We start from the raw sequence: 25,948 nt of genomic DNA, 5'->3' as shown, positions 1-25,948 counted from the left end.
AGTCTGAGTGTGATGGTCGCCGGACTTCATACAAAGGGGTTCATCAGGCACCTGACTAGACCTTTTATGCATACACCATAATGATTGCCTAGAATCTTCTTCCGTTAGTGTCCCTACATTGTCAACCCAAAGTTTTTAGACATTTACCTAGCTCACAGAAATAGCTTTCATCTGCAGAATGATGCAGTCTAACATATATGAATAGCTTTTGCATTAATACTTGTATCTTTTGTACCTGCAGCTTGGAAAGTGTGATTACATGATAAAAAGTCACTGATTTAATGTCTGGGGATATTTTGGATGCGAGTAGGTGGATGTGAAGAAGTAAATGGCTGATTTCAGTTTCACTGAATTCTTGGGTTGCAAGGATAAACCCTGGGTTTACTCAGACCAGGGTTACTAGTCTGTCAGTCACAGGGAGGAAGAAGTGTGACTTCTGCTGTGAAATAGTGGGTCATCATCCTTGGTACTGCTCTAGGACTTAATCTGATAGTCAGTGGACTAGTAATTTAAAATTATTTTGAACTTCTAGTTAAATATTAAACGGGGTTGTGCTACTTTTTATAAGAACACAAGTGCTGTCTTTAAACTAGATTTTTTTTGCATTTGCTATGAATACATTTGCACATTTTTCATTGACTGATTTTGTATTTAATGGGGTTTTTTTAATGGTTTTGAATTGCAAACCATTACACTCTATCATAATTATAATCAGTTAGTAGCGAATTTAGGCAAGATTCCTTCCATAAGTGTCTTGTTCTAATCTTCATTTCTACTGCTTGCAAAATATAAAACTCTTAAAAAGAAATGAGAGAAAATTGTCCCTGAATTATAGAAATCAAAATATCTTCTTCCTATTAACTTTCAGTTTGAAATGTAGGACTGGCTCTAAAAATCCAGGAATTTATTTAGGTGCTTGGTCTTAGACATTCAGATTTAGGAATTAGTCCACAAGTTCAGTATCATGTAACTGACAGTGCATTGCAGAATGAGTTCTGCGACTTGCAGGATAGGGAAGTCAATAGTCAGGTGCCAGTAAAGGGCACTATTTTATCTAGGAAAGGAATTGTGACTTGGTTTTGAAAATAAGCCATTGGGTCATGAGAACAGCTAAAAGGAAGCAAAACAACAAAAGATGTTCTAGAAAAATCGTAATACTGGGATCTAATGGATTTATAGTATAGAATTTATCAAAAAAAGTCTAAGCAAAATATATTAAAGGTAAGCAAGTATTTGTTTTGTTTGTTGTATTAGCCTGACTACAGACTGTATTTGCTATATTTCAGTTAATGCCTATACATTATTGTATGTCACAGTTCAAACAGCAATGCTTAGCAAAGGTCTACAATAGTGAAAATGCCAGTCAAGACTGTTTTCTATAAGGTCAATATGCATTAGATCTAAAATATCCCTATTATCAAACTATGAGGTGATTTTGAACTTTGTGTGAATTTTAAACTCTTTCAGATACAGATCATGTATATCTTGTGTAACAAAACTCCTGGTGCATGCAACATTAGAAACAGCAAAGTAAAATGTTGGGAATTGAAGATAAAAATGTTTTATATTCGGAACTGCAGTTCTAAACAAACTAGAAGAATTTTTGAAAGTTGGTCTTACATTTCTCTTGGAATATGTGGCCTAGACATCACTTATTTTTGTCACATGCTGCTTTCTTTTCTCATGTGGCAGGTCAGTAGTTGTCGTCTTTTTTTTTTTTTTAATTTTACCTAACTTTTGCCTTCTTCTCATCCCAAAGGGGAAGGGAAGAATTTAGTTTATTTGTTTTTCATAAGTTTGACTTCTCCTGAGACTGCTAGTTAGCACTAATTGTAGTGATGAGTTTCATAGTGCAGATGCTTATTATCTATTAGAACCTGGACTGAGCTCCACCAGCTCATTTTATGTGAGCCACTGAGCAAGTGTCAGATGGCAAACAACATGTATGCATACATGGAACTGAACTAACAACCTGCATCTTTAATAATTGATTATTCTGAAATTAGGATCTGTATCTCATTTCTGATCTGCAGAGCCCTTTTCTCTTTATTTGAGAACTGCAAAGAGAAAATGATTTAGCAGGCTTGTTTAAATAATCCACTTCAGCAAACAATTTAGAACAAAAGGTTTCCTCTTAAGTTTTACACTAACTGATTAAACATTTCTTTTTAGGTAGTAATATTGAAATAAACTGAATTCTGTTAAATTGACAAGATGGAACAGGTTGCATTCAGACATTCCATTCCTTTCTCTAATCTCTCTGATTATTTGCAGGGAGGACATCTTTTATTGTAAGAACAGAGGGCATGAGAAGTGTCAGAATTTTACAAATAAATGTCTTGGCCTGGACGTTGTAGTCCTGTTGCTCACAGCAGAATTAGTACTTGTACATGCTGAAAGCAAGCATCTTGAGGACAGTGAGCAAGTTGTGATATATATCTGACACGTTTTAAAGGAAGTGGCAAGATGGGCAACTTGCAGGGTTTTTTTACCTCCCTTGCATCCAGATAGGAATAAGAACCATGCATGTCATGGTACATACCCTTACTAGCCTCCTTGTATGCTGATGGAAGCAAAACTTTTTTTTTTCTTTAATTTTTAAATTTATTAGCAGAAATTAATATAATTGAATTGAGTAGCAAATCCTGAATTGTTAAGCTTTGCACATTTACTTTCAAACCACAATTTTTTTTATGTGGTAATGGCACTGATTTATCTCATGCAGATCTGAACAACATGTTTTTACGTTTTAAGAAACTTTAGGAAGAAGGCAAAGACATAGCACTCTTTGATTCCCTTTCCCCTCATCACCCTATTATTTCCTTTCCTAATAGGGAATTATTTTACATGATCCGTCGTACCTAATGCCTGTCAACCCTATTACATAAAGAGGGGGAGGGGGGTTGTTTTGAAAGCTGTATTGTATTTTTGGTCCAGAACATTTCTGACCTTGTTGACTGACTGCAGAATCCTTGGTGTCAGGTAGACCCAGTGTTAAGACTTGTGCTACATGCCATGCTAAAATTCTTCATTATACATAGTAGTTTCAGAAGGAAACAACCTTGCTATTTTGAGGGATTTTGAGTAGTGAGTGGACAGATGCGAGTGGCTGAAGCTGTCTTTTTGTCAATTGTTTTGTGCTTTTTTATATGGTAAAAGCATGACTGACCTCACATTGTGCATTGGAATACGGTTTTGCAAGTCACTAGTTTTTGCTCTTCAAACAATGAAGCTGCAATGGGAGAGGAGTAGGGCATCAAAATTCCTGGGCATGCCCTGTTAACCCTTCCCCTTAGCATCCACTTTCTCACTGTGTGACAGGATACTGGACTAGATGGACCTATGGTCTGACCCCATAAATGACTTCCTAATACTACAGCATATTGTTCCAGTCCTATCTCCTCTTACCATTACAGTAATAGGTGGCTATCAAGTTAATCTTTGCCAACTATATCATTATAAAAAGATTTCCTTGTTAGCTCGTGGTCATTGTGTATTAGAGAGAGCTGTTCTATGGTTTGAGTGTTGCATCAGAAATAAGGCATGCAACCAACAACCCTGCATCAAAAACAAGCAGTTTGTTGGGGAACACCACTTGCTTTATTAAGTCATTAAACAGACTTGCAGGAAAGTAGAACTAGAAGGGACCTCACTGGGTCAACTAATCCAGCCCCCTGCTCAAGGCAGGATCATCCCTGACTAAGCCATCCCAGCCAAGTGTCAGTCTAACCTGCTTTTGAAAGTTTCTTAGCATAGAGAATCCACAACTTCTATAGGTAGTCTGTTCCAGTGCTTGATCACCCTTGTAGTCAGAAAGTTCTTCCTAATCTCCAGACTAAATTTCCCTCCCTCCCAGGCCTCTAATCATTTTTGTTGCCTTGTACTGGAGTCTTTCCAACTGCCCATGTCTTTCTTGAAGTGTGGGGCCCAAAACTGGAAACAGTACTACAGGTAAGGCCTCACCAGTGCTGAATAGAGCAGAAGAATCTCTCCCCTTGCATTTGGGGAAGTTAATACAACTGAGGATGCTGTTGGATTTTTTTTTTCCCCCAGCAAAAGCATGTTGTTGGCTCATATTCAGCTTATGGTCCACTGTAAGCCCCGAGTCCTCTGTAATACTGCAGCTAAGGCTGTTATTCTCCAGCCTATATTTGTGTATGCAGTTATTCAGTCCCAAGTGCAAGACTTTGCACCTGTCCATTTTGAATCTCATCTGGACCACTTCTCCAATCTATCCAGACAAAACAACTTTGGTGGATAAGTCAGACTGGTTGTAGTGTGTAGTATGTGTGTTACTTTTTAAAGATTTTTTTTTCAGAATTGAGAGTCTTTTAAAATAACTTCTTTAGTAACTGCTAGTGGGACTTTGCCTTCACACATGGCAAGGAAGTAGAAGAGACTGTTGGGTAATAGCAGTAAAGCTTCTGTGGCTCTATCAAAGTTGGACATGCTAGGCCTGACTGTTTAGTGTTCATCTACATTTGTGCAGAGTGGGAAGAAATGTATTCCCTTTAAACCTGGAAGCATTTTGTACCCGCCTAACTGATACCTGTTATTTTCCCTCTTTTGGATCCTTTGAACAGAGTGAAATGTTATTACTCCAGCTGTACAAAAACAGCTAGGATATTATGCTCTGGCTGCACTAAGAATCTCTTTTCTTTACCCAGCTCTAATTTGGAGCTTCCCAGCAACCCTTTTGTGCAGGAAGCACAAGTGGGATGCCTGCCATCTTGACCAATATTACCAGGGACTGACTTTCAGACTTAAAGCTGTTGTACTGCTCAACAGCCAAGATTTTCTTGGCTCATGCTTACTGAGGAGAAACCATTATTACCAGAGAATGAGGAAGGAACCTAAAGTCAAATTGCAGTTGGTTAGGAAAATGAATCCTATGGGATTTTACTTCACAAGATCTAGAGTTATAAAATGTGGAGAGTTAGGATCCATCCTCAGTGAGTGAGTATAACCAGTATACAAGTGTTACAAAAATGAAAGTCTTTTGGCTTCACTTTTTGGCTGAATTCAAAATCAGTTTTAGCTGATTTTTTTTTTTTTTTTTTTTTTTTTTTTTTGGAAGTCTGAAAAATCTTTGTTATTAGTATCAGTTTATTGATTTGAAGACACAAGCCGGAATTTAATCTTATCTGTATCACTTTTTTTATGCAAAAGAGTTGCAATTATGACTTTATATTACTGTCTTGTAACCTACTTTTTCAAATTTCTTGTTTCTTAGTTTCTGGACTTCAAGCACACAAGGAAGAGAATGGTTTTGAAAGCAACTGTATTACTAGGCTGTATTCTGGGAATCAGCACATTTCCCCTGGAAGAACCAGAGGATGGAGGCAAGCACTGGGTTGTTATTGTAGCAGGGTCAAATGGCTGGTATAACTACAGACACCAGGTAAGAATTGTCCAGGTCACTGACACACTAACATATCTTTTCCTAGAATATGACATACCTACCTGCTGCTTTGCATTTTCTTAAACTCTCTTCCCTAAAAACATAATTAAGAGCCCAAGTTTCAGATGTTTTGAATTAATTTAGTTGGGAATTAGGGGTGTGTGAAACGGGCTGTATTTGATTCCGATTCGGCCCGAATCGGGGATAGCAATCCAAATCAAATTACTGTCCCCGATTTGATTTGGCCAACTCTGAAGATTCGATGCTGATTCAGAGAATCAGCGATTCAGCCATAGACCCAGCTTTAAATGTATGGGGGGGAGGGGGGGGGTTGTTTTTGTTTTTTTGTTTAAAAAAATACCTCAAGGTACGAGGCATGGCTTGTGAATAGTGTGATGCTGGGGTGGATGGAACATCCCACAGGAGTGCGGGGTGGCCCCCATGTGCTTGGCGGTGAACTGTCCCGCCCGCCCGCCGCCCCCCCCCCCCTCCCCGCTCAGTGATCAGCCATGGGGGGGACCTGGGTGCCCGCCCCCCCCCCACCCCCCCCCAGATGCAGGAGGCACTAGTCACTGAGCCAGGGGAGCCCCCCAGCATGCTCCCCAACAGACCCAGAAGTGCTTCTGGTCCACTTCCAGGTCTGCTACCAAGTGCGCTGGGGAGCCCCCCGTGCTCCTGTGGGATGCTCCATCCCACCCCAGCATTACAGTATTCACAAGCCGCCTGGTACCTTGAGATATATAGAAAAAAAAAACATTTAAAGCTGTGTCTATGTCCAAATTGCCAGATCAATTGGAGAGTTCCGATTTGATTCGAAGAGGTTAAAGGGTCTCCTGATTTGATTTAGATTCGGCCACCGAATCAGGCCAAATCAAAATTGGGGACCAAAGCCTCACACGGCCCTATTAGGAACAAATTTTGAGTAAAATTTGCCTCCTTGTAAATTCCAGATGATTAATAGTTGTTTTATGGTAGGAACATGTTTAATGTAGGATGTTTGATTAGGAAAAAGTAATATGCAGAAATTTTAAATTTAAAAAAGGAAACTCCTTAACCTACCTACCTTCCTTCTCTTCTTTTTCCTTTCTTCCCCTCCCCCCTCCCTTGGGCATCTCCTTTGCTATCTCTCTCTCGCTTAATAAATCTCCCTCAGTGCTCTTTCTTTCCTTTCAAGCAAAAAGTTCTTAAAGTGAAGGAGCATTCCTTTTCTACTTGGATTTTTCTTTTAAGGGCAGATGGGATCATTATGATGATCTCTGAGATCTTGCTAAAAGGTCTTAAAATTTCAATCAGTTACAGCACCAAGCTCAATAAGGGATACCTTTTTCAAAAAGCATTTTTACTCTTACCACCTGGTTCCTTCTTCCTCTCTCACCCACTACCTTTTGGAGGTTCCTCTTTCTTTTTCAACCAAATTATTTTTAAATTAGTTGCTGCTGCTTGTTTATTATTTAAAATTTGTTTCCAACTTGCTGACTTAATCTTGTATACAATCAATTATTTGCATTTATATTTTTCCCCCAAGGTATTGGGGATTTAATTAGTGGCCATTAAGATTTTGGTTTGTAACTAATTATTGCATTAAATTAGGTGCTAATTTGTGCTTTCTAGGAGAATATACTACCTCCATATATTATTTATTTAAGTAGTTATATAGATTAACTTTTTTTATTTATTTATTTTTTTTTTAATACTGAAGATATTGGGGTGGGGAAGTAAATGACTAGCTGTTTACTCTATATAAAATATTTAAGTTGTCAAGCTCTATTTGAATAGGAACTAGAACTCTCTATGAATAAATAACATTCAAAATGCTTTTTCTAATCAGTTACTTAGAACTACTGTATTTACTCAGTAAATCCAAGGTGACCCTCAATTTAAGACAACCCCCCTCCCAAGAATTGGATTCTATACATGGGAAATTTATAAAAGTTTTATAATTTTCCATGCATAAAATCTAATTTATTAGGGGGTTGTCTCTCAATTCATTTCCCCCACACTGCTGGGGTGGGGACAGACAGGACGACACAGGTAGTAAAGGGGACAGGTGGTATAAAGAGTTCAAGCAGATTTTTTCCCCTGCCTGCCTCCCCATTGCAGCCTTGGGAGGAGGGGCTTCCCTCCTCACCCTTGCTCTGTGCTTGCCAGCTCTGTTCCTGTTCTTGCTTGGGACTGATTTTTATGGCTGCAGCCCAGCCCATGAGCACAGCTGCTTTGGGGCCAGATTGGAGTTGGGCTCAGTCCCCTGGCATGGAGCAAGGGGAATGGGGGGAAGAAAGGGGGGGGGTAGATAGGGGAGTAGCTTGGGGGGTAGGGAAAGAGACTGCATGGGGGAGATGGTAGAGTGCAGAAGGGGTTGGCAGAAGCTGCAGCTGTGGCCCCCACCATGGGCAAGAGTTGGAACCTGAGCCACAGCAGTCACTTACCCCCCCGTACTCTTTTTTGCAAGATGAAGGGCTTCCCCTCCCATGTTAAGTGTGTGTGTGTTTTTGGGTGGGGGGATGACTTTTTTTTTTTAAAGATGAAATCAAATAAATACAGTATGTTAAGAGATTTTTCTCAAAGATTTAAATGTTTAGGTTTAAATAAGCGTATACCTTAATTATTTGAACAGATTTGTTTTTCAAACTGTTTCTTTCAAAGCTTTACTAGTAGTAGCTTTACATAACAGAACTGAAATCAATTTGCTTAAGTCATATTTGGGTTTTCTTTCATTAAGGGTGAGTAGCTGTAAGTTCTTGAAGATACTTATAAAAATGTAACTTCTTTTTTTGTTTAGTTTTTAGAGTGCAATTTCACTGAAGATCTCTTGCATTATGAAAGTTGCCAAAAAAGTTTCAAAATCTCAAATAGAGCATGCCATGTTTTCGGGACCCCTCCCCCACAAGCCATTTCTTCAGTGCTGTATTTTGGGGGCTTTTGTGCTGTTTAAATATTCACAAATGACTAGGAAAGTGTGCGTGCTTTGGGAGAGGGTGAAAGATGGGGGAGGAACAGTGACATGTTCAAGTTTCTGAAAACTACCAGATTGTTCAGGGTAGTAAAAAGAAAAACAAAAGTGAGTGTGAAGAAGGATCTCATAAAACTGAGTGAATGAGCAACAAAATGGTTATAAGGGCAGAGATTATCTCACATGTATCAGATGCATAATGATATGCCCTACAATTGCTACTCTTAAAGACATTGTGGACTTATTATGGAATAGTTCTCTGAAAACATAGGCCCAAATGATCAGCAGCTATCAAAAGAGGTAAATAGAATGTTGGGAATTATTAAGAAGGGAATAGAAAATGTCATTATGCCCCTATATAAATTCATATGCCAATAGTGTAGGCTGTTTTAGTCCCATCCCTCAATCTCTAAAAGGACATAGCAGAGGTAGAAAAGATGCAAAGAAGCACAACAAGGATAATCATAGAGTCTCATTTGTATGAAGTAAGATTAAGCTGAAAAGTCTTAGCCTTTTTGTAGAAAAGGCAACTAGAGGTGGAGGTAGGGAGAAAGAATGCAATAAGTCTATAAAATCATGAATGGCAGGGAGAAAATAAATATGGATTTACTATTTAACTGCATCTCACAATACTGGAACCAGGGCACATGCAATGAAGTTATACAGTAGCAGGTGTAAAACAAAGTGTTTCACGCAGTCATTAACTTTGTAGAATTTATTAGCCTCTACAACTTGTGGCAATAATTTATATATGCAGCTTGAATGATAAATAACCCTCTCTCTCTTCCTCCCATACTGTCCTGGGGGCGGGGAAGTGAGGTGTTATCTTGGAGCAGAAACAGATGGTATCTGACAATTTTTATGATGGCACAAATGCTGAGCAAATGGATACTCCTACCTCTGGTCATGCCACATCAGAGGCAGATCAGTGCCATGACAAAAGGTAGTAATAATTTGTGCTCTCTTATTGCAGTAGACATCTGTTTGCTTTGGGGCAGCAGTGTGTGGGCAGCCTGAGGTGCCCTTGCTCTCTAGTTGGCTGGGCTGGTGTTTTATGGGGTTTGTTTGTGCGCAGGATTAGGCCCCTCAAGTCCTTGTAGCAGTAGCCCAGCTTTCCCCACTCATGCAGAGATCTCCAGGGTTGTGTCCTCATAAGTGGGGAAAATCTGCCAGGAATCTGTAGCACCCCCATGCCTTCATGCTGGGAACTGCCTACCTGGACCTGTCCCTGGGATCTCCAGAGACCTATCTGGGTGAGCGGGGAAAGCTGGGCAGGTGTTCCCAGGGCTTGGGAGCCTGATCCTGCTTGAGAATTTCTGGGGTGCACAGTCCAGGGCCCCCTGGAAGAATACATCACCCCTTGTCCTACAGTATCAAGGGGTGTCCTGTCCTGTGTTTTACCCAATGAAGCAGATCAGCTGCACCGTGGACACATTGTGGCACAGCTAATCTGCTTAATTTGGCAACGTTTATTTCTAGCCTCAGTACTTCACAGGAATTTAAAGTAAGGTAATAGGGGTGTACATCTGTAGGAATAAAAGTTCTGTTCCAGAACTTTTGTTTTTAACTCTAGTCTACTCCTTATCTAGTCTAGCCAATACACTATTCAGTAGAAGCTACTTTAATACCATGTATCAAAACAACAAAGTCTAGTTACCCAGTGGGGTTCAAACAAAGATGGAACAAAAATACTTGGATTCTGTAGGCAGACAAAGTTATTTAGTTATATGTGACATTTTTTAGTAGACTAAGTGAATAGTTGGCAAAATTGTTCTTTGCAGATTTTCAGACACAAACACCCTTCTTCAGGCAGAGGGAGTCTGCTGGCCTGTTCTCTAAGGTCGGCATAGAAGCTTACGCCAGTATGCAAAACGCAGGTCTGTGAAAATGCAAATGCATGGCAGGGAACCACCTTTGATCTGAAAACACTATGGAAATGTTTATGCCATACTACATGCCTTTGAAGTGTTGTTTCCCACTTCCTAAATATGGAGAGAAAAATTCTGTCACATGTGGGACAGCCAGGAACAGAACTCAGGCCTTGATTCCCAGTTCTATGCTTCATCCATCAGCTCTTCCATCCTTTTGTACTAATCATCCTTTAGGGGTTGTCAGCCGGGGGTACGCGTACCCCTCAGGATACTTTGAAAGGTCCCAGGGGGTACGCAGGGATGGAGCACTGCCACCCTGCTCTGCTGCCTCACAGGAGCAGGGCCCAGGGCTGCACAGATGCTGTGCTGCTGCCAGTCTGCTGCAGTTGTCCTCCTGCTCTGTCTGGCTGCTTGCCATCTCCCTCCCTCCAGGGGTACACATTAAAAAGTGGGCTGCCCAGGGTACACTTATTTAAAAAAATAAAAAACCACATTGAAAACCCCTGCTTTAGAGGATACTTCATGTATAATAGCCTGTTTGAGGTTAGTCATACAGGCTTCACTGCAAATATTACACAGATTTGTAAAGCCAGCTGCAGACGAGTCGCATAAGAAAAGTCAGCTATTATTTTCCAGACAGATTATACCTGCCATTAGAAATATTCTATTGACAATAGTTCTGCAGGGTCCTATACAGGCAGTCCTAGACTTACGGTGCCCCGCCATTTACACCCATGTTATTACTTAAGGTGCTGGATCCTTGCGCTTATGGCACTACAGGGAAATTTATAATGAGAAAAAGCGGGCAGCAAAACAAACATCCCTGGATCAGTTTCTCAAAAAGCCATCAAGTGGCCCTAAGTCTCCCCAGAAATTTCCCCAAAGAAGCCCTTCTGAACTGCATGACGCTGATGAAGGTGTTCCTTCACCTTCCAATTAAATAAAATTTTATGTGATTAGTTACTGTATTGCCCTGTTTAATCAATTTATATACAGCATGCTTTAGAAAGCTTTGTACTGTACAGCATATATCATTTATAGTTTATTAAATAGTTGATTTAAATATGGTATTTATGGTCATTTCTATAAAAAGTTGGGCATCAGGCCCTTGTTCAGGAACGTAAGCCCCTATTATAACATTGTTTCTATGGGAAAAATCAGTTTAGACTTACAGCGCCTTTTCCAGGAACGTAACCTGCTGTAAGTGCAAGGACTGCCTGTATCTTTTAAACCAAACCATGGTTTGCTTCTTAGTTGTATAATATTTTTCTATTTCTGCAAAATATTGAAGGAAGATTTGTTCTGTATCTTAATTAAATCTCCCTCCTTAATTTTATTTAATTCCATTTACAAATTTAATTGCAAATTGTGAATCAACTTCAATGTTTTTTCATTGCCTTTCTGTACAGAGGTTTATTCCAAATTCTCTGAGCACTGCGTGCAATTTCCACACAGTATCATCGAAATATACCCTGTAATCATTTACAGTTGGTTCATTGTAGTAGCCTAATAGTATGCAAGATTCTACACAATGATTGGCTGTATTGAAGGGAGAAGAAATGTTTTGAGAAAGAACACTGCAATAAGCCCTGGTATGTGCTGTGCAATTATTTTTATATCCACGCTGAGAAGATAAATTTCATGTTTTCAAAAAAAATTGAGGAGTTCTGTAAATGGAACTCCATCCTTACCAAGATACTGTATATGAACAAATGACTGAGTCATCTGTGTTTACAGGATTTGAACCTATAGCTTTGTCATTTTTATTTTGTATACTGAAGACATTAGTGGCCAGTAGCTAGCAGGTGTAACTGCAGTGGGGCCAACCCCAGGTATAAATTAGGGAAATGCAAATGGTGATTCTCTTTATTTATGCTTGGGGCTTGCATACAATGCAGTCTTTGACTGTAACTAGTTCCAGTGTAATGAAAATCTAAGCTATTCTTGCCATGTACATTAGTATGTTTTTGTTTAAGTGCTAGGCAGTCCAATGCTTGGACTGCATATGCTATTGGATTTGTTTTCCTTGCAAGATTAACATCCAAGTTGTTCCTAATTCAAGTTCTGTCACTACACAATATTCTTTTTGGCACATGCTGCAGTTTTTTTGAGCTACTAAGTAGCTTTTTTGCAAAGGAAACAGGCTAAAATTCAAACTAGCACAGCAGTTACCACAACCATTCTGCAACCCTTTGGCTGTCTACAGTTACCCAGGTATGCCCAGAAAGCACCGACAAGTTCTGCCACATAAGGTGGTGATAAAGCCAAGATCCTTGTCGTTGGCATGGGGAGAAGGGCAACAACTGAAGAAAAATAAATGAAATGCTGGAGACTAAGTATTTTAAATATGTCCTAAAATGTACCTGGTATCTTGGAATGTACTAAATTCCTCTGTTTGTGCAGGATGTTGAAAACATGGTAGAGAGAATTGCATATTTTGATTAGGAGACATCCATTCAGTGTATTGCTATAAAAAAAATCTATATTGGTCTGTCAACTGCCATAAAAAGAAAAAAAGCAAAGGAAATGCACTGAAATCATAAGAAGTACAATACACAGAAGTACTTTCCTCATGCATTGAAATATTAAAATTGTATAGTTTCTGTATCTTATTAGAAAATAATCACTAACCTTGTGTAGTGACAGAACTTGACAACTTTTTGTTTGTCTCTTTTATACAGTATGGAAATAAATTTCTCAAGAGTGCTTAAGAATGGTTTAACTGAATGGCTTTTAGTAAATTTATGATCCCTACTGTAGACAGTTGTGAGGGGAAAAGAAAAAGGGGCAGGAGGGTAGGGTTGGTAGCAGACAGTAGGATAGACTTGCACTTTTACAGGACTAATTAAATTGGATGTATAACATAAGCTTTCATGAACCCAAGCTCACTTGATCAGATTTTGTTTTCAACATGCTGTCATCTAGCCTTTTGGGAACAAATTTGAACAGAGACCACTTATCATGCTGATAAATGATGCCTCGTCTCTTTGTACTTCCCTGCCTATTCATATCCCTCTTGTCTTGTACTTAAATGGTAAGCTCCTTGGGCACTTTTACGTGTGTTCTGGGGGGTGGTGGGAGCGGCACTTTAATTAGAGTAGCACCACAGTATCCCGTGTATCAGTGTCCCCATGTTTCAAAATGGCAGCAGGGTATTTGAAGTAGTTGGGGGTTGCCAACTCCTATTTGGATCTATTCCGGGAGGTGTCATCACATGATGTAATGTCATTAATGACTTTATGCCAGGAAGGCAAATGCATATTACTGTTACATTAAAACAAACAAACAAACCACTGGACTATTTAATATTTATTTTAATGACTGCCCTATCATCATCTCTCAGGTGACTCTCAGCAGTCTCCTAGAGATTTATATCTAATCCCTGGGGACTCCAGGGCAGTCCTGATGGTTGGCAACCGTAGCTTTAGGTCAAGCATCCCTGCTGCCATTTTGAAGTGCAGAGATGTTGATACAGAAGACACTAAGGCTGGCTGGAGCACAGTAATTACCACACTCCAGCAGCCTCTGTTAGCTGAGTCTGCTCTGACGTGCTGTAATTATAGTGAGTCAGAGCAGCCTCCACACTTGTGTACAGACAACTCTTGTGTTGACTGTCTTTTTGTGTCCACACAAGGTGTAGCATAAAGAGATCCTGGTTCAGGATTTAAACGCTCCTACTTTCTTCAGTGATACAAATAATTAACAAGATTTTATAGGCTGTCTCGGCAACCTTCTTTACACTAATACTTCCTCACTTCGTAAATACTGTTACAACTGAATTGATGGGAGAAATCCTGTAAAAAAATATATAGTTCAAAGACTAATAATTTATGCAGCAACAGATGTTTGTTTAAAAAACAAAATGGAAAAAAGATGATTTTTTTTAATATATTTAGTGTTTGCTATTGGTGACTTTATAGGTCATCATTTGTTATTTCAAAGCATTGCAATTTTTGTAAAATGACAAAAAACTAATAGCTATCAGTAATGAAGCCACAATTCTTACAGATGCTTAATAGTGCTATGCCACCCAGTTGTAATGCCAGGAATAAAATGCAGTCTGGCTAACAGTAATGTCAGTGGAATATTAAAGACATGAAAGGAGTTGTTTAGGGCTTTTTCCAACACACTAGAGAGAGACCTAATGCTTCTGGCTCCGATTTCTCTTGTGAAGGGGTAGCCATAGCGGGAACAGATGATTTGCCTCGGCTAACCCTGTAGAAAGGTGTTAGCTTAGTCTCTACAGCCCACCCAGGTGTTGATTTAGAGTTTAATAAAGACAATTTAAAAGGTGCAGCAGTTAAATAGGAGCAATCTGAAGGTATAATGGTGTCTATTGTACTATGGTTTTTCTTTTGGGAGGGCTCTTGGAGGGGGCAGGGTGAAAGTTTTATGCCAGTAAAACCTCAGTGTACAAATTGTTACATCAGAGTTTAAAAAAAAAAAAAAGTTATGTACCTTATCTTCCAGTTTCATTCATTAATACCAGCAAGAAAAAAAAACCTCTCCTGACAGCATAAGCAGTGCTTACAGTAGGAGTTTGATGGCTTAACTCTGCCAGCAAACCTTTTTAGGCACAGGCAAAGCCTAAGAATTCAGTAGGAGTTATGGTACTTTTTTAAAACAATACTGCTCTGCGCTCCCTTTAACCCACTTTCCCTTGTTTACTCTTTCTTTAGAGAGCAGTTACTGCCTGGTTACTTCTTGGCAGGAGGCTGGGGATTTTCCTTCAGCAGATAATTCTTTTTTTCCTGTTTCCTTTTCTGTTCCATTTTTTTTGCAATAAAAACAAGGGAAAGGAGGAATATGGGGCCACAGTTATCTAAAGTGGCAAATGATTTTGGTCAGTTCTACAGTAAGAAAAGATTTGCTGGTACATTCTATGTTGAGAGAGCCTGCATTTATCATAAAAGCCTATATCAGCAAAAACATGCTTTTGTATTTAAAATATTAAAAAGCTATCCCAACATTAACATTTTTATGGAAGCTGAAAGCTTTGATCTGGTTCAACCCCTGGCTCACAGGACTCTCTTATCCAGCCCATTGGGCTCTCCATGGGTCATAAAATATGGTAGCAGGAGAGCAATAGTAGCGTTAATTGCTGCTCCCGTGTTTCCCACTTTGCAAATGTATGTGGAGCCCCACAGTTTGGATGATATGTCTCTGTGCACTAGATAGTGTAGGCATGTGGGGCCAGGCCAGTGTGTGGCCACATCTGGGCATGCAGATCCCACACCACTGATCCAAGCAATCGGGCTGAAAGGTTGGGCACCACTTAAACTAGATTCATATTTTTGTAAGTTAGGTAAGAGTTCTGTGAAAGACTTTATCTGTGTCCTATTTATAATGGATTAAGTGAATGATTTTAGTGCCCAAATACCCTTTGTTACAGACTGACATCTTTCAAGAGCTGAGAAGTGATGACAACAGGCTTATTTTGAACTTTTCTAAGGGCTTCCCTACACTGGAGGTTTTCCTAGTTATACTGATGTAGTTATACCAGTCATAACACTCCTCTTCTAGAATAAGGGTCACACACACATTTAGTTTGCACTGCCTCTTCAAAGAAACAAGCTTAGTTCAGGGAAAAAAAATAGGAATGAGTCCATATAATGAGTTATATCAGTGTAATAATAGCAGTTTAAATTTGTGCTGTCAATGACATGGGTATAACTTTCCCATGTTAACAGAACAGTTCTAACTGTATGAAAATAACAGACAATGGTCAGGAAGCTGCACCTGCTGGATCAAAGTTGTACATCATACTCCTTTTGACTCTGAGATTTTAAAGTCTTAAGGTGTGAAGGTCTAGCATTATCTTGCTCAGCACTGCTGTAACTGCACTAGGAGGTAGGGAAAGAGAGCCAGAGTGTACTGGAAAGAAAAATAGTGATAAAATGTCTTGCTGTGGTCCCAACAGGCTGTATGCAGTAAGGAGGGAGGTAGCGTGGCCCTGCAGAGGGGAGGGGACATGACCAGCCCTATGGGGACAGGGGGCTTGGCCCAACCCCATGGGAGCAGGGAGAAGCAGGCATGAGCTGGCCCTGAATCAGAGGTCCAGGGGATGGGGCATGGTCCAGCCTTAGTTGAGAAGGGGCACGGCTCAGCCCTAACCTGGCTGCACAGAGGGAAGAAGGCCTGGCCTGGATCTGGCCATTCAGGGGCAAGGTTGTGACCTGGCTCTGACCTGCCCTGTGGGACTTGGGATTTTGGCAGCAGGGAGGGGTAGCAGTACTGCTACTGCTCCCCAGCCACAAGATTTCCTGATCAATGGGGAGCCCTGTGAGCCACATTCCAAGGCCCCACAAGCCACATTTGGCCTGCAAACTGGGAGGTTGAGCACCCCTGCTTTACAATATCATTTTTATTAAAGCACCGTGCTTCCCTTCTTAAAAAAAAAGAGCAGAGAGGACGAGTCATACTTAACAGCTGTTAGTCACATTGCTTGATGCAGTACTGGAAGGCACTCAGATACTACTGAAGAAGCCAGAAGAACCTATGTAGAATAGAATTATGTGAAAATATTTTTTGGGGAATAGCAGAAGTTAGAAGAAATTCTGAAGCATGGCAGTTGTGTCAACACTGAACTTCTTTTGGCACCAAGATGAACAAGGCTAAGGGAACAGTGCAAAGGAACAAGTTTTAGGATGATTAATTAAAACAACAGTTTAGATGCATCAAGTGCTAGGAAGAGTATGAGGGAGGAAGCTGAAGGAAAGGAAGAGAAAAAAAATCTCCCAAATGAATGCTAAAAAAAAAATACAAAGGGCAACACAGTGGAAAATTCCATTTTTGCTACTCTCCAATGGAATTTATCAGTCATTTTAGCCAGTTTACCAGATCAAGATTAAGATGGTCAGTGATTCATGATTTGTACTTACGTTTTACCAGCACAACCATTAACCCTTATTTAAAATCAGGGGTGTCAAATGTACAGCCTGCAGGCTGGCTCCAACATGCTGCAATTGGCAGACAACCAGATGGGGAGCCTGGCCAAAGGAGAACAGCTTGCTGCACAATGCAGGGCCCTCATGGACATGATGATCAGCAGCAGGAGGGTGAACAAAGACCGATAGAGTCCTGGTTGTTTGGCTGTTTCATCTTTCACCACCACTGCAACCTTATCTCATCAGCTGAAAGCTCCACTTTTGCCCCATGCTGGAGTTGGAGCAGCTATCGCTGCTGTTTGCCCCATGTCCCGTACTGCACAGGCTGCTCCAGCTCTGGAATGGGGCATATGGTGGCAGCCAGGGTTACTGCTGCTGTTGCATGCCCCATGTTGTAGGTGAAGCTGCTGCCATTACCACCACCACTTCTCCAGGGCTGGAGCTGGAGCTTGTATGCTTCAGGCTGGATTTGGACTAGGACATAAAGTGAGTTTGATTCCCCTGCTTTAAATCAAAGTTATGCCAGTTATGCATTTGTACATATTTTCCCTGATCATGTCTACACTTAAGGTGGTAGGGATATACTAGCAAATATCCCAGTGGAGATGACCTTATATCAGTAATAGAGGGATTTTGGGGGTGAGTGGGTAGGAGGACCACTTATATCAGTTCCCAGAAGTGAATAACAGGTGCTAACAAAGGCTCTTTTATTGGTATAACTGCATGGACTTGAGGTTTTCTGCCAGCATAGATAGCCATGTCAGGGGTAACTTGGTTAGTGCATTTTTTTTTACGCTTCTAATAGACATAGCAGGCCAGCAAAACTTTAAGGTGTAGACCAGATCCCAAGCTGTTGTAAACTGTGTATTGGTATAAGTGTGCTTACATCATACCTGCATCCACACTGAGGCTTGCTGGTTTAGCAACACCAGCAAAAATCTCTTCAGTATAGAAAAGCCCCAAAACAGAATATTCAGATCCTTTTTTGCTGCCTTTCAATTACCTCCCACATCCCTCTTAAGACTATTTTTCTTAAGCTAATCTATTGCTAGTGATAGCAGCAGTATCATTTTAGCACTTTAAAAAGTGACTGGATGCTGACCAGAGTTTCTAACTGGTGCTTTAAAAATCACAGGGTAAGAAGATAGTCTCAGGTGGTTTACCACCTAATTAGAACGAGACCTAACAAATTATCAGAACAGTAAGATGGCAGAAAAGAAGGGACAAAATATTTAATAAGAACATGAGTCTCTACAAGTTAGTTGGCTTTGAGTTGATTGATTTTGCACATCAGACGTTCTCACTACATATCCATTGGTCTATACTGGGCAATTTACACACCTAACTGTTCTGGTATAACCATATAATCATACTGGCATGACCCCCACTGTGGACAGTTATTCTGAAATAAGAGTGCCTTTACCAGTTTAACTTGCCTGTATAGGAGAAGTTGATTAGATCAGTAAATTCCCTTGTGTACACAAGGCATGGACTATTACCAGTCTGCCATTTACTGTAGGCACCTCAGAAGAAGGGAATCTTTAGGAGAGAACAGAGGGTCAAAGGAGTGGCTTACCAGATTGGTCCTTTCCACTTCTTTACACCATAATTTGTCCTCAGCATTTAAGAAAAGCCATTCTTTCAATATTCAACCGTATCCACTTCACACATAAGAATAGCAAAGATCAAACAACAGCCTTTGCCATATCCCCTACTTATTAGTTAGATTTATATGCTATCCTTTCCATCAAAGGCTCAGGCCTGCTTTCAGAGAAGAGCAAAATAAGTTATGAAACAAGCAAACAAGAGAACAAGACAAAGCAGGAGAAACAAAGTAATTTATAAGGCCAAGATTGTAAAAATAAACAGTATAGCACCCCTTTCCTCCTCCCAAAGACTGGCATTTAATGTAAGCAATTTGGGACTGGGACTGACATAGACACTTATAAACTAGTTTGCCGAAACAAACAAAACCAGAAATGAAGTTGACCAAGCTGAGTGGAAGAAAAATCTAGCCTGATGCAATAGGAAATACAGCTGCTTTAGTAAGGGTTATTAGACTGCCCAGGTCAGTCACATGAAAATACTTCAGTGCAACAAACGCCAGTAACACAGGATGTGCCTCACCCTTTTCCCAGAATCTTGCACAATTGCCATCCCTGCTTGGTTTCAGGCCAGACTCTTAAAGCAGGGCTTGTCTAAATGACAGTTGTGCCAGATTAACAGGATCTAGTTAACCCAATGCAAATTGCTAAAAGAGTTCAAGTTTGGTTTAAACTGGTTTTGCATATGCTGGTAAATCACCAAAATAAACTACATCAGTACAAGCAAGGTCTGTTTCTACATTTACGCTGGAGTTTGCCCTGGATGTAGTTAAATCAGCCAGGTGGAATTAAACCTGTGTGATTTCTGACACAGACTAGATCAAAAAGTTCCCAAAGGTTCAGGATGAGGTTAGTACTTAAAATGCACCAGGATACACAATATGACTGCAGAAGAAAACTTCAACTAAACATCAAAACCTATTAGCTTGTGGTTTAGGGCTGCTTGAAGTTCCCTGAAATATATCTTGAGGATCACAAGGTTTGCTGCTTGTGGAAGCTGTGCATGTGGCACATGAGGGCTTCTTACATTCCTTGAGTCCTTGCATGTCCCTCCTCTCTTTCAAGGATTAACCATAAACCCCTACTCCCTTTCTATGCCAATAGTTCTGGCTACTCCCATTCTTCTTTCTTTACCTCCACCAACCACTTTGTAAATCATTGTGTCAGTATTTTAAAAGTATTGAGAAAGTAGGCCCTAGTTATATAGGGCCGAGCATTTTCTTCCTGCCAAAAGGAGAGTTGTTTTTGCAGTCTATTTAGTCATCTATAGATTGCATGTTTAATACATATTATTTGTTCAGGAGGAATTTCTAAAACGTTTTTGAGCTTTCCTGGTAGAAACACATCCTGTAGAAGTAAGGTCACTTCAGAGTTTATTATATTTTCTTGAGCAGTTTCATTTGAATTCAGCAGTAGTGGATTTCTGGATAGGAAATCTGCCCAGTCATGTACAGTTTAAATAAGGGCAAGAGTATGCCTAGACATTTTGTAGCTTTGCTTTCCATGGAAGTCTGTTGAATTGCCTGTAAACTATTTGAGGTCTATTTCTCAAGGAGCATGCAGTTACATGAAGAGGTTTTTTTTCCTTCACAAAACTCCGATTCAATTAAAAAAACCCCACAAATATTATTTTTCAGATGTCAAACTACTTGACTCATAGTTGTTTAAGCCAGGGGCTCTCTGACTCTCATGCTTAGTCATTGAAGGCCTGATGCAGAGCTTAAGTCAACTAGAGTCTTTCCATTCATTTCATTAAGGTACGAATCTGGCCCTGCACATGTGAAGCTTTATTTTAAATTGCTCTGCAGAATTCAGTAACTTTCTAGGTACTTTTATGTAAGGTCTGTCGTATGTAAAAATGTACATAAAATTATTCATGTAATAAATAACTTTATTTTAGGCAAGATTTTGAAGAGTTCAATAATAGATGGATATTAAAATGCACAATTAAACTAATAGAACCAAGTCCTGGTTGGGGATTCAGGAGTAGGGGGACCTTTAAGCTTTTGATTAAAGCGTTTAAGGTCTCAGTCTTATATTTAAGAATGAGGATTTTAGATAAAAGCCTACCATTAGAATTGTAATTTTTTTTTGTTCTCAAAGATAAAAAAGGCAATTGTTAAAAAAAAAAAATGCTTTATTTCAGGCCGACGTGTGCCACGCTTACCAGATTGTGCGCAGAAATGGAATTCCAGATGAACAGATTATTGTCATGATGTATGATGACATTGCAGAAAGTGAAGAGTAAGTGATATATGTGGTAAACCATGGTGTTAAAATCTATGTTGTTTACTCTGTTTTGTAATCATCAACAGTGATCCTAGTTTTCCCTGATAAAAAATACGGCAAATTCTCTGATAAAGCCCCCCAAATCCATGATTAAAACAAAAGACCACTATCTACACACGCTCACACACATATATACATATGCGTGTGTGTATATCTGTTGATCACAATGCTTTATTGATATATTTACAGTTTTAAAGCAATTTGGAAGCCTACCAGTGCCTCAATCACTATAATAAAATAAATTCTAAATACCTATAAATTGTGGTATTTGATTTGGGGTTTTTTAATCATGGAAAATCAGAGCTCCCCCTGCCCCCATAGCTTACAGATGTAGGTCCAGGACCCTCACTCCCAAGCCACAACCCCCCCCGGCCCTGTTGGTGCCCCTTACTCCCTCCCCACAGGCCACCCCCCCTCCCTCCCTGCTGGTACATCTTACCCCCCACCCATAGCCCTCTGCCACCAAGGCTACAAGGCCAGGGACCCAGGTCCACAGCCCCCTGCCCCCCACATCACTGCCTGAGCTCTAGCTGCCACCTGCGGGAGGTGGCGGCAGCTACCGTGAAGCAGAGTGTGGAGCCTGGTTCCCCCTTCCTTGTGGAGCCAGCTCCTTGCCAGTGTGTGCACTTCTGGGGGCAGTGAGGCCCTATGCCCTGAGATCTGTGGGCAGGGGTGAGCTGCCCTCTGTAGGCTTGGGCTCCCTGCCCTGCTGCCCTCCCCACAGGGCCTCTGCTGTCCAGCAGGTGGGACATGGCGTTGCAAGGCAGAGTGGAACTGGGCTGGGAAGTTTCTTGCTGCTGTGAGCCCTCCGTCACCATGTGCATGGTCATCGTGTTGCCTGCCTAACAGCCCTCATCCCACTCCCCCCAGCCCCTTGCCAGCTAGAACTCTGTCAGCCTGCAGAGAGCTCTTTGCAAAAGGGCAAAATCTGTGTGTTCCTCTGTTAAAATAAAAAATCCGCATTTTCTTCGGGTAAAGAGGGAAATCCATGTTTTTCCATGGAAAACAGAAAAGCCGGATCCCTGATCATCAATAATCTCTGTGTATGTAGAATCTCAAAAGGAGGAACCCCCAAGAACTTTTTAGAATATAGCAACCATTTCATCCATCACTGAAATGATGTCACTTTGAGACATGGCTTCCTAAACTTCAAGGTTAATGTTCTACGTTAACTATGGCACCATAAATCCAGAACTCCTTGGTAACTTTTGCATATCGTGGCACAAATAAGCACTCTTCATTTTTGTTATGCTTAACACCATCTTATATAGCACATATAACATAAACGTATTGTTATGGTACGGCCTCCCCAGGGATGGCCATGATGTACGTAGGGCCTGGTGACCTTGCCAGCTCCGCCCTATGAGCACCTACTAATCTCGCCTGTCATCTCTTGCTGGTTTAAATTGTTGTGGAAACACACACAGAGTACTTTTGGGTTAGGTCAGCAGAAGCTTTTATTCAAAAGAAACTACAGCTGTAGGGGGAGTTCCAAAGTGACATGGATTTCCCAAGCACTTGGAAGGGGTCTCCCCCCCAAGAGCAAAATCAGGAGGCTTATATACTTTTTAACAGTCGCTTACAACTCACGTGATCATATAGTGAAATTAGCATGAAAAGCGGCTATAATATTACTTCATTATTTCTTTGCTGTTATCAGGATGGGAATTATGGGGGAGATAGGGTTAGTTCACAAACCTCCTTCTTGCACCTGGAAATCTACTTTGTACATACTTTTTTTTTTTTTACCTTCAAGGCCGCGGTGAGCGAAGCATTTGCAGAAGAGTTACAAAGAACAAACACTTGCCCTTATCTGTTCTACTGTACCGAGCCAGCAATTCTACACAAAGCGGTTATGTCATCTTATAACTAAAATAATCAAAGTTTAAGGCATATATTTTTTCTGATTCCACAGCCCCCCCCTTTGAGACTATTTAGTCTCACTTTAGCCTTAAATTTCCATTCTCATGAGCCCCTCTATTTCATCATGCAGCCTTTCATGTTTTCTTTCAATCTGCTCACACTTTTGTAACACCATTATTCTAGACTCTGCTGTGGGTTTTCTTGCCTTGCTAAAGCTTCCCCTGCTGGCTTTCACGCAGCAGAGGATCAGTTGCATTAAGACATAGAACATTATCAGAACTATCAAGACAAACAATATTCCATACAGGATTTTCTTGCTAAGGGCCCCGAAATCTGGGAGCCAGGAGGTTAGCCAAGACCACATTTCTTCTAGACCCCAGTCAGTATTTTCTGAGGCCACTTGATGTAGGACCCTTAACTGATTTCGGATTTTGCGAATGTCAGTTTCGATTCGCATGTTCTGATTGACATAGACACAACAGGTGGAGTTTACTAAGGCACATACTCCTCCCTGGGATACCAATAGGTAATCTAGGGCTATGCGGTGTTGTATAGTTACTTGTGAGATCTGGGAGATCTCTTTTTGCAGAGCCTGAATTGCATCCGCAGTGGCATTTCCCATAGCTTCCATTGTGGCTGAAATGTTAATTATGGCTAGTTCCAATTCTCTTACTCCAAGCCACGGTATGAAGGTTCTCACAAATCGATGGAACCCTGTGTTTCTGGTAGCTAAGGGGTTAACCGCCCTTTTCATGTGATGGTTGAAATTTTTTACTTGTTCCAGATATATTGCACTATGCATTTCGAAACCAGGGATAACACGTCCAAGAGTGCATGCCCCCACCCAATTCCAGGGCAAGATTTTATGAGCCCTGTTTCCGCAGAGCCAGTAAAGGCCTGGGGCAGAAAGGGTACTCAAATCTCGACAGTTGTTGTGCCCTATCCGGCACTTTCGATTGATTTGCGTCGTATAGGACGGTCCACGTTCAGCTGTTATTCTGCTGGACCGAGATATATTACAAGAAGTAAAATTGGAGTGAATGTAAAATTCTGATCTGTTTGCAATGAGAGCAACATGAGGTTCCTTAGAAAAGTTGTAGACCATGAATCCTGTACAATTGAGAGAGGGTACGTTACCCAACAGGATTCCACTGGTGCTACTAGGGCTATAATCTAGAGTAGTTAGGCAATGAGGGTAGTGTCCTACAGGTGTGGCTTTATTATAAGCTCCGGTGTTGTTGGATCTGTAACAGAAAGGCGCCTCTACTCTTGGGGAGATTATCCAGTTAGCAGGGGCGGCCCTCCATTCTTTAGGAGCAGACCGATGGGCAGCTAACGAGTAGCGTCTAACGAAGCCGCCGTTTATTGTTCCCCATTGCTGGAGGGATATTGGTACTCCGATCATTGGGATTCCTTGGTGTAGGTGTGCTGGGCTGTGAGAGCATATCCAGCAGTCACTTTTATTTCCAGCTTGAGCCACCGCATGGGAGATCTGCAAATACAAATTTTTCTCCCACCCCCCTTGGGTGATACTGAGATACCCAAGTGTGATATATAAGGATATCAGTGCCATTTTTAGATACAGGAGGGACAAAGAATCTTAACAACAAACATAACCAGCACCAGTAAGAAAAAGAACACTACCAGCCAAACCCAGGATGGCAGCCAAAGTCTTTCTTCGTCCTCTGGGCTCAAGTTACCTAAAGGACTGATAATGTCGGCTCTTGGTCTTGATCGAGGTGGTGATCTTCCGAATGGGAGCATTCACTTTCTTCGAGGCCGAAGATGATATCTTCGTTCTTCAACTGATGAATCCGGCTGGGCTGAGGTGTTGGGTGCAGTGGAGAGGTTACTAGCACTTGCACACTGATGCTCCTCACTTGCCTGAGTGAGGTCCTGAGGGTCTTTGTCCTTGGCCTCAGGGAAAGATCCCAACCTTGGTTGGAATACAGCTGCTTCGGGGTCCAATGGAGGTGATACCTTCTTGCAGTGCGAGGCGTGAGTTCACGTTTGGTGACCTTGGCAACGAACAGCAGAATTAGTGGTTAGAAGTACCTGGAAAGGTCCTTTCCATCTGGGTTGAAGTGCGTTTTTCCGTTGATAGACCTTTACGTAGATCCAATCCCCTGGTTCGAGGTTGTGACAGGGAACATCCGGTGGTTGAGGTAAGGCTTCTTGGACCTGTGAATGAACAGACCTGGCATACTTCATTAATGCCTTGCAATAATTTAGTACAGTTTCATCAGTTAATTGTAGGTCTGTTTGGTGAGGGGCAACAGGTGGTGTAGCTGGCATCCTCATGGGTCGTGCCATGAGTATTTCATAAGGGGTTAGGCCATGTTTTCTGTTAACAGTGTTTCTAATGTGCATAAGAGCAATGGGCAGTGCATCAGGCCATTTGAGGCCTGTTTCAGCACAAATCTTCGAAATGCGCGTTTTTAAATCAGAGTTTTTACGTTCTACAGCACCACTTGACTGTGGATGATAACTACAGTGTAGGTGTTGCTGTATGTTGAGTGCTTGGCAGATGTTTTTTACTATCTGTCCTGTGAAATGGGTGCCACGGTCACTATCTATTGTGAGAGGCAATCCAAATTTAGGGATGAATTCTTTGAGCAATTTCTTTGCTACAGTGATGGAATCAGCACGTACGCATGGGTAGGCTTCCACCCATCCAGAGAACACATCAATAATAACAAGAATGTATTCATAAGAACAGCACTTAGGTAGCTGCACAAAATCAATTTGCAGATTTACAAACAGTCCCCATGGAGGGGGATGGGCTGCGGGTGTCGTTTTTACCCGTTGCCCAATGTTGTGAGCTAAGCAGATGGGACAGGAGCTACAGTACTGTTGTGCCATGGAAGGAAAATTTGGGGCAAACCAATTTCTTTGTACTGTAGCAATCATTCCTCCTTTGCTCGTATGGGCCACAGAGTGGGTTAAACGAGCAAGATGTGGCAAAAGCTCTCTAGGCGCCACCAGGCGGCCATCCGGGGAGCGCCAGAGAGAGTCGGGGTGCAGTGAACATCCTGCACGCAGCCAGTCATTTATTTCCTTTTTTGGGGCCTGATTTTGAAGAA

At 41.1% G+C, this 25,948-nt stretch overlaps 2 protein-coding genes across 3 annotated transcripts in view; one reads left to right on the top strand and one right to left on the bottom strand.

Annotated features, from left to right (window-relative positions):
• Positions 1 to 25,948, top strand: part of LGMN (legumain) — a 49,003-nt gene that overhangs the window by 1,684 nt on the left and 21,371 nt on the right. The window contains exons 2-3 of the mRNA XM_019481655.2: positions 5,234 to 5,401; positions 20,860 to 20,957. Coding sequence (XP_019337200.1) covers positions 5,264 to 5,401; positions 20,860 to 20,957 — 236 coding nt within the window. The 5' untranslated portion in view covers positions 5,234 to 5,263. The remainder of the gene's footprint in view (positions 1 to 5,233; positions 5,402 to 20,859; positions 20,958 to 25,948) is intronic.
• RIN3 (Ras and Rab interactor 3) overlaps positions 22,442 to 25,948 on the bottom strand; it is a 151,460-nt gene continuing 147,953 nt past the window's right edge. The window contains exons 10-11 of one of the 2 annotated variants that reach the window (XM_059723180.1): positions 24,972 to 25,046; positions 22,442 to 24,883 (exon numbers count right to left, since the gene is read on the bottom strand). In XM_059723180.1, the coding sequence (XP_059579163.1) occupies positions 24,566 to 24,883; positions 24,972 to 25,046 (393 nt within the window). In that variant the 3' untranslated portion in view covers positions 22,442 to 24,565. The remainder of the gene's footprint in view (positions 24,884 to 24,971; positions 25,047 to 25,948) is intronic. The other variant, XM_059723181.1, reaches the window with a different exon arrangement.

Source organism: Alligator mississippiensis, chromosome 2, assembly GCF_030867095.1.
Source record: "Alligator mississippiensis isolate rAllMis1 chromosome 2, rAllMis1, whole genome shotgun sequence".
In the NCBI taxonomy this organism is placed as follows: Eukaryota; Metazoa; Chordata; order Crocodylia; family Alligatoridae; genus Alligator; species Alligator mississippiensis.
This window is presented reverse-complemented; position numbering and strand designations above follow the sequence as displayed.